A 9,385-nucleotide genomic window follows, 5' to 3' on the forward strand; every position below is an offset into this window, starting at 1 on the left:
TTTTTAAGTGAAAGATAATAGAACAGGACAGACGGCATCACACCTCTAAAGGGAAGGTTTTAGTTTCACTTTTGTCTCGAGTCCCTATGCACCGTGTATTTTTTACTGTAGGTAGCTATGAAAGCTGGTGCTTTGGACTGTCCCTCACTAGAATAGTAGTGGGTAGGCTCTGGCCAACCCAGGCTCATTATAGAACATAGAGAATAATAAGACCTGAGTACAACAGGAGTGGGATCCTCAGACCAGAACAAGAGCCACCATGCCTTTAAATTGTGCTAATTTAAGAACCTGTGACTAGACAGTATTATAAACTCAGAAACATACTTCCCTGGTTTTGTGTTTTGTTTCCATTTTGGTTGCCTTTAGTACCTTGCAGAGTTATTTTTGAACATCCCAGTCTACTATGGCTATGATAAAAGGGAAATCAGAGGAATGAGATGAGTCCCCATAAGGGCCAGTAGTGCAGAGGGCAGGGGGCCCCTGGTGGTCAGACTCAGTCATGCAGACCAAGACTTCTCTGAGAGACCCTTCAGAGCCACAAGTGAGGAATGATTCCTCCAGTTCCTTCTTCTTCCCTGAGCAGCCAATAACTTTAGTTACAGATACTGCTTGCTTTGGCTTCCCCAGTGGCTCAGCAGTAAAGCCTCCACCTGCAATGCAGGAGACTCTGGATGGGGAAGATCCTCTGGAGCAGAAAAGTGCAACCCACTCCAGTATTCTTGCCTGGGAAATCCCATGGACAGAGGAACATGGTGGGCTACAGTCCTTGGGGTCACAAAGAGTCAGACATGACTGAGTGCACACACACACACACACACACACACACTGCTTAGTTAAGGAAAACTTTTAAAAAATAATTTTCTTGCTTCATGAACTAAATTGAAAATGAAAGTCACTCACTCAGTCATGTCCGATTCTTTGTGACCCCATGGACTATATAGTCTATGGAATTCTCCAGGCTGGAGTACTGGAATGGGTGGCCTTTCCCTTCTCCAGGGGATCTTCCCAACACAGGGATAGAACCCAGGTCTCCTGCATTGCAGGCTATGTTTGGATCAAATCATTAGGGTGGATCATCAGAAATAGACAGGAGTTTTGTGATGGGACCATGACATTGCCTGATTCTAAGAATTCAACACAGCAGCCCTGAGTGATGATGAGACCCTTAACATTTATCGGGGAACCTTCTCCCCCCAAATTTGGACATGTATATGTAGCCTACAACTTTGGAGAAAGTCAAGAGAAAAAGTTCTGGGAGGATTTCCAACTATAACAACTATGAGCAATGGTATGAGAAACAGGCTGGGGCAAGATAAAGATTAAGCTTCTAAGGTTGACTCCAAGTCTTTGGAGCAACAACAAGATGAGATTAAAAAGGAACAAAGACCACAAAACCCTGTATTTTCATACAAAAAATAAGTTTTTCAAAGAAATCAAAAATAGCCTATAAACCAAAGAGCTGCTCGTGGAAGGGCCTTTATCTCTGACCACTTCTCTCCTCTTCTTTTAGATGACAGTCATGTCCCTTTCCAGGGACCTCAAGGACAACTTACACAGCGACACAGTGCTCTCCATCTTAAATGAACAGCGCATTCGGGGCATTTTGTGTGATGTCACCATCATTGTGGAAGACACCAAGTTTAAAGCCCACAGCAATGTCCTGGCTGCTTCAAGCCTTTATTTCAAAAACATCTTTTGGAGCCATACCATCTGTATTTCCAGCCACGTCCTGGAGCTGGATGATCTCAAAGCTGAAGTGTTTACAGAAATTCTCAATTATATCTACAGCTCCACAGTCGTCGTCAAGAGACAGGAAACTGTCACTGATCTCGCAGCTGCTGGGAAAAAGCTGGGAATATCCTTCTTGGAAGATCTTACTGATCGCAACTTCTCCAGTTCCCCGGGTCCCTATGTATTCTGCATTACCGAAAAGGGAGTGGTCAAGGAAGAAAAAAATGAAAAAAGGCATGAAGAACCAGCCATCACTAACGGGCCAAGGATCACAAATGCATTTTCCATCATTGAAACAGAAAACAGTAATAACATGTTCTCTCCACTGGACTTGAGAGCAAGTTTCAAAAAGGTCTCCGACTCCATGAGAAACACCAGCCTCTGCCTGGAGAGGACTGATGTCTGCCACGAGGTGGAGCCCGTGCGCACCCTCGCCGAGCACTCCTACGCTGTGTCTGCCGTGTCTTCCGTGGCTGAGGCTTACAGAAGCCAGCCTGCCCGGGAACAGGACAGCAGTTCACCTGCAAAAACAGGGAAGGAGAACGCCGAAGCTGTTGCAGCAAAACCGAAAACATGCCGAAAGCCAAAGACACCCTCCGTACCCCAGGAATCAGATTCCACTCCAGAAAATACACCAGCCCCTCCAGCAAGCAACTTGGAGGTGCCTCAAGAAGAAACTCCACAGCCAGCTGCAGTTCTTTCCCTTTCAAAATCTCCCAGCCACAACGAAGGAGAGGTCCAATTTCCCAGGGCGGAGGAAAATAAATCCTCGGATGTCCCCGGGCCGCCAGCCGCTGAGGTGCCGCCCCTCGTTTACAACTGCAGCTGTTGTTCCAAATCTTTTGAGAGCAGCACTTTGCTCAGTGCCCACATGCAGCTTCACAAGCCGACCCAGGAGCCCTTGGTGTGCAAACACTGCAACAAGCAGTTCAGCACCCTCAACAGGCTGGACCGGCACGAGCAGATCTGCATGCGGTCAAGCCACATGCCCGTCCCTGGAGGGAATCAGCGCTTCTTAGAAAACTACCCCACCATTGGGCAGAATGGAAGTTCATTCACAGCTCCAGAACCTTTATTAGCTGAGAATAGGATCGGTGACTTTTCCAGTCCCGGGAGCACGCTGCCAGAAACAGAACACATGGTTAAATTTGTTAATGGGCAAATGCTCTATAGCTGCGTGGTGTGCAAACGCAGTTATGTGACTTTATCCAGCCTCCGAAGACATGCAAATGTTCACTCCTGGAGGAGAACATATCCTTGCCATTACTGCAACAAAGTGTTTGCTTTGGCTGAGTACAGGACAAGACATGAGATTTGGCACACAGGGGAAAGGCGGTATCAGTGCATTTTCTGTCTGGAGACGTTCATGACCTACTACATACTCAAAAACCACCAGAAGTCTTTCCATGCCATCGATCATAGACTTTCCATCAGTAAAAAAACGGCAAACGGAGGCTTGAAGCCTAGTGTCTATCCGTATAAACTTTACAGGCTCCTGCCCATGAAATGCAAGAGGGCTCCTTACAAGAGCTACCGACATTCTTCCTATGAAAATGCTCGAGAAAACAGTCAGCTGAATGAGCCTGCACCTGGTCCCTATGTTATTCAGAATCCACACAGCTCTGAATTACCTACTCTGAATTTCCAGGACAGTGTAAACACCTTGACCAACAGTCCAGCCATCCCATTGGAAACACCAGCACGTCAGGACGTGCCCACTTCGGCCAGTACACAAAACACAGAGGGCACCAAATGGGGCGAGAGGGGAGAGTTGAAAGTGGATCTGGACAATAACTTTTATTCCACAGAGGTGTCGGTTTCTTCCACTGAAAACACTGTCAGTTCGGACCCCCGGGCAGGGGATGTGCCTGTTTTGGCTGTGAGTAGCGGCAGTGAGAACTCCACTTCTGTGATCAGCTACAGTGGCTCAGCCCCCTCGGTCATCGTGCACAGCAGCCAGTTTTCGTCGGTGATAATGCACAGCAACGCCGTTGCTGCCATGACCAGCTGCAACCCCAGAGGAGCCCCTTCAGACCAGACTGTCAGTCAGACCCCGAAAGAGGATGGCAAGCCCACTGAGCCAGACAAAGTTGGGAGGGCCGTCAGCAGACCCAAGAGCATGAAGGAGAAAAAGAAAGCTGGCCCATGTAACAGGGGAGAAATACCAGAGGAGTCCAAATTCACTGCTGATCCTGGAGGCTCACTGGGCAAAAGTACAAATACCACGAAAGAAACGAGTAAAATTGAAACCTACATCGCAAAGCCCGCTCTCCCGGGAACCTCCACAAACAGCAACGTCGCGCCCCTTTGTCAAATAACGGTGAAAATCGGGAATGAAGCCATTGTGAAGAGGCACATCCTCGGCTCTAAACTGTTCTATAAGAGAGGGCGGAGACCCAAATACCAAACGCAGGAAGAGACGCTGCCCCAGGAGAGCGACCAGGAAGCCAACGGAGACAACCCTCTCGGGCTCTGCCAGTCCGAGTGCATGGAGATGAATGAGATGTTCGACGATGCCAGTGACCAGGATTCCACGGACAAACCGTGGCGCCCATACTACAACTACAAACCCAAGAAGAAATCCAGACAGTTGAAAAAAATGAGGAAGGCCAACTGGAGGAAGGAGCACGAAAACAGGAGCCCGAGCAGTAAGTGTAGATACCCGGCCGACCTGGACTGTGCGGTGGGCAAGGCTCCGCAGGAGAAGGCCTTCGAGGAAGAGGAAAACAAGGAGATGCCTAAGCTGCAGTGTGAACTCTGCGACGACGGAGACAAAGCCTCGGGGGCCGGGAGCCAAGGGAGGCCCCACCGGCATCTCACGGCCCGGCCTTACGCGTGCGAGCTTTGCGCCAAGCAGTTCCAGAGCCCCTCCACCCTCAAAATGCACATGCGGTGCCACACGGGAGAGAAGCCGTACCAGTGCAAGACCTGTGGCCGGTGCTTCTCCGTGCACGGCAACCTGCAGAAGCATGAGCGCATCCACCTGGGCGTGAAGGAGTTCGTCTGTCAGTACTGCAACAAGGCCTTCACGTTGAACGAGACCCTCAAAATCCACGAAAGGATCCACACGGGAGAAAAACGATACCACTGTCAGTTCTGCTTTCAGAGTTTTTTGTATCTGTCCACGAAAAGGAATCATGAGCAGAGGCATATCAGGGAGCATAATGGGAAGGGCTATGCCTGCTTCCAGTGCCCCAAAATTTGCAAAACAGCTGCTGCCCTGGGAATGCACCAGAAGAAACACTTGTTCAAAAGCCCCAGTCAGCAGGAGAAAGCAGAAGGTGACACGGGCCATGAAAACTCCAATCCCCTGGAGAATCCACATTTCATTGATTCAGAAGGCACTGACCAAAAGGATAATGTACAAACCGTTGTTGATAATGTCCTTTGAATGGAGATACTTAGGGAAAAAAAAAACCTTTGAGAATACAAGTTGGTGGGTTTTTTTTTTTTTTTTAGTTAGCTGTTTCTTTTGTTTCTGTTTAGTTTTGTTCACTTAACAGTTATGAAGGAGTGAAATGTAACAAAGAAAATCTCTTTTGTTCAAATTCCAGAAGAAGGATCCTAATATCCACTTTGGGTTTTAGCATTAACTTCATGCAAAGTATGCAAAAACAAAATAGCCGAATCTTCCAGTATCCCAAGTGTCTTGTGAAAGTTTATGAAGTTCTCAGTTGTGATATTTTTGCCAGTGGGAGAAAAAAAGAGTTTAATTTTAGCATAATTTAGAACTTTCTGGTGAGTGCTCATAGGAGCTGGCTGCTCAACTGTCTTTAGTAACGAGATATAAGGGTCAGATATCATGAAAATGTCACCTTCATAAATATGTTAAAAGGAAATGAGCTGTGACAGTCATTATTCTCATCCAGCTTCTGCACTATTAAAAATTGTTTAAATTAATGGGTTCATATGAAATAATAGTATAGCTGAAAATACGTGTGAAATGAGTAACCCAAGTAGGACATTCATATGTTATCTAGAACTACTTTTCTGCAACACAAACCTTGTAAAATACAGATACAAAGCACTATAACTTTTAACTGTCCATGTCCCCTGTAGTGAATTATAATGATGAGCAATAGATCTGCAAATAATGAGAACTGATGTAAAAATCAGTAGGAAGCATTTTGAGTACGACTTCAGAGCATGTGTATGCTTTTAGATGGAATGCTGTTCTCTTGAAGTTATGGCTGAGCTGTTACTAGAACCGGTCTTCTCAAGTCCCAAAAAACATAGGTCATGCCTTATCCACGGGGGAGAACCTTCCCAGAAGTTACTTGTGATTACCTGTACTGTGCTGTGTATTACTTTCTAGTGGCCTCACTTCAGAAATGAAAAAAGGTCAAATTCTTCTGAAACTCCCTGAAGTCTTCCATCCATCACAAGGCCATGGACGTGGAGGTCTTTCCAGATAGATTTAATCATTCTCAAGGGTTCAAGTAAAACCTGGCATCTCCTGTGCCACTAAAGGAGTGTCTTGGAAATTAAGTGCAAGGCACATGTATGGTGGTGAATTCCCAGGCACTTGAAAGTGACAGAAAGCCTAATCCCTACAATTGTCAGCCTTCTTGGAAATCATGCAGCCCACGAGCATATATTATTTAAAAAATAAATAAAGGACAACAGAAACACACACACCCCTGCCCCACCCAATAATGACTTGAGTGGGTAGGAAGTGATGACCTTCCTTGCCTCAAATGGAGCTTTGTCTTTTGGAGGGTGGAGAGATAGAATGTGGAGTGACAAGGTTCCATGACTTACTTACATGCTTCAAAAACATATAGAATATATTCACAAGTCAGATGCCTTGTCTTCATGTTTGCAGACAGCTGAGACCCTGGTTCGATTCCTGGGTTGGGAAGATTTGCTGGAGAAGGGATAGGCTACCCATTCCAGTATTCTTGGGCTTCCCTTGTGGCTCAGCTGGTAAAGAATCCACCTGCAATGCAGGAGACCTGGGTTCGATCCCTGGGTTGGGAAGATCCCCTGGAGAAGGGAAAGGCTACCCACTCCAGTATTCTGGCCTGGAGAATTCCATGGACTGTATAGTCCATGGGGTTGCAGAGTTGGACATGACTGAGCCACTTTGAGCCCCCTTGATAAAAACCCACTTCCGTGTTTAATGTTCTTTTTCTTTGACCTGCACCATCAACACGGCCCTCAAAATCTAACCACTCTATAGGATATTCCGTCACATGGACTAGGTTCCTGGGAAGCTGGAAGTCATGATTCTTTAACTTTTTAAGCTGCCAGAATAGGAGGGAGAGAGAAAACATTCTTACCCATTTGATCAACAGAACACCAGTATGAGCAGAGTCTGTGAACCCAGTTCAAGGATGACCTGCAGCCATTCGTGTTCACAGGATTTGACAGCTGGAAACCCAAGATTACCCAAGGCTGCAAGGATACCATTGTGAAGAAATGGCTTGAAGGACTGCGGGTTCTCTCTTCAAGTGTTGTGATGTCTCCACAAAGAAGACTTCATATGGATTGGGGTGGACCAGAAAGCATCTAAGCACCCAGAAAAGGACATAATCAAAGCTGATCTTTTTATACTGTAGTACTTTGCTGTTAAATAACCCTAATATTGTATTTGCATTTATCTTTTGTTCATCTACTTTCACTTACAAACAGTATTATGTAATAGAGGAAAATGGAAAAATGCAAATGAGTTCAACTTTATTTTATACATTGTATATATGTACACCTGAACCGTTCATTTGGGTTTTGTTAAAGAGATAGTCACAAAGGGCTTATGCAAATCATTTTGAATTGATAATTAGAAAACTGAATAAGCAATCTTGTGATCTACCAGTTTGTTTTATCTCAATCAGGATTATGAATCAAGAATAACCGTGTATTTCAGTCATTTTGATTTGAAGTAACTCTAAATACAAAATGATTACATGTAATGATGTCTCCCAGCCCTTCCATGTGGATATTTTTTAAGTGGACTTGTATGCTAATAATTCTAGACCAAAGTAAATATGGCAGAATATTTATACATGAAAAAATAATTTTGCAAATATTTTCTATAATTGTATTATTCATTTAAAATGTTGATAGCTTGTGTTAGTTTCAGGGAGGGGTGTATATTTTGATAAAAAAATACTTGACTTTGTAATTCTGTATATTCTATACAATTTATAGCAGAGCCGTTTTAAGACAGCCTTGTCACATTTTTTGTTAATTGTGAAAATTTTATTCGAAGTGATGTTTATGCATTGAGTACATAATGACCAACTAGAGTTAAAGTAAGTGTGAACAGTGAGACATACTGTATGCTGTACAAGATATACTGTAATTTGCTGTTTTAGCATCTGTATTTTGGTTAGGAGATATTATTAAATGCAGATGTTAAGGGTTGGAAAAGTCTAATTTTATTTTTAGAACTAATGGATATAAATTTGTTTTTGCTTGATTAAAATAGCTTATTCTTATGTTGCCTCTTTTTAAACATTTTAGTGTTAATTCTTTTGTGCAGCCAAGCAGCAATTTCATTTGTATGAGTCACAGCGTTGTTTCACATATGATTCATTCAGTATATTTCTGTTTCCTTACTTGTTTACATTCCATGGTACCTGCTTACATGCTTAGGACTCAAATGGAATATGACATTAAAAAAAAAGCAGAATAAAAGAGACTGAAATCTTGTTATCATTTAGTGCTTTCGATAGGCCTGATATTATGATAAACCTGAGTGTTGGAAGTATTCTGCTCCAGTCATCCACAGAAGACAGATTTCACTTATTAACTACCAGATATTTGGCAACGTTCTTGCCACGGTCTATCTCATTCAGTCTTTTCCCAGTGACCCTAGGAAATAGACTTCTTTATCTGCATTTTGTAAGTGACTTTGAGAAGATCCCACAGCCAGACAGCCAGGATCCTAACCCTTGTCTGCCTGACTCCAAAGCCCACGTTTTTGTTCCTTCTCTGCATCTTAGAGGGAAGTGCTTAATGTAAACTGAGCAGAGAGTGAGGAAGAGACCTGAGTGCACAAGTAGTGCAGCTTGTGATGATAGCTGTCACATCCTCAGCTGTAAGGAGGCCGTAGTAGGGTCAGCTCCCCGGACTCAACTCTGATTTGCTTACTGAGGCCTCAATACTTTGGGCATTTGGTCGCTCTTATATTTGAGGATATTACTCTATGAAGTCAGTTTGTAAACGTTCGTAAACTTTTTTTAATGTGGAGTGAAATTATGATTTAATGCTGTTGTAAACTAGCCATTTTTCACATAAAGAAAAAAATCTGTCCTGTCATCACAGATCATACTCCCAACCTCAGCTACTTATCTGCAGATACAGGCAGTTACTGACGATGGGTAATGTGACAGGAGAGCCAGAGACTCGGGCAATACAGCCCATCAGCAGCACGGGGAAAATAGCTCAAGTGTCCAGCCCTGACTGCTGGTCCACAGCATCAGTTTTGTGTTTGAAGGGCAACCCAAACCAGATTCTCCAAAAATTCTATAACCACTATCTGCTAAAAGGAACTGTCTATCAAAACAGCGGAATTAATATTGAAAGAATTTGTAACAGTTGAGAAACTAGATTAAAACCATAAAAACAAATCACACAAAGCAGTCCTGTTTGTACATATTCTTTTTGAGATTTTTCTTGACATGTACCATTTTTTAAAAATCTGTATTGA

General features: G+C 43.9%; 1 protein-coding gene across 15 annotated transcripts in view; it reads left to right on the forward strand.

Moving 5' to 3' along the window:
- The window catches only part of ZBTB38 (zinc finger and BTB domain containing 38), a 130,975-nt gene extending 122,591 nt beyond the window's left edge, over positions 1 to 8,384 (forward strand). For all 15 annotated transcript variants that reach the window (XM_061167720.1, XM_061167721.1, XM_061167726.1 and 12 more), the window contains one exon: positions 1,511 to 8,384. In XM_061167720.1, coding sequence (XP_061023703.1) covers positions 1,511 to 5,122 — 3,612 coding nt within the window. In that variant the 3' untranslated portion in view covers positions 5,123 to 8,384. The remainder of the gene's footprint in view (positions 1 to 1,510) is intronic.
- Positions 8,385 to 9,385: the final 1,001 nt, after the last annotated feature.

The sequence above is a fragment of the Dama dama genome, chromosome 19 (assembly GCF_033118175.1).
Source record: "Dama dama isolate Ldn47 chromosome 19, ASM3311817v1, whole genome shotgun sequence".
In the NCBI taxonomy this organism is placed as follows: Eukaryota; Metazoa; Chordata; class Mammalia; order Artiodactyla; family Cervidae; genus Dama; species Dama dama.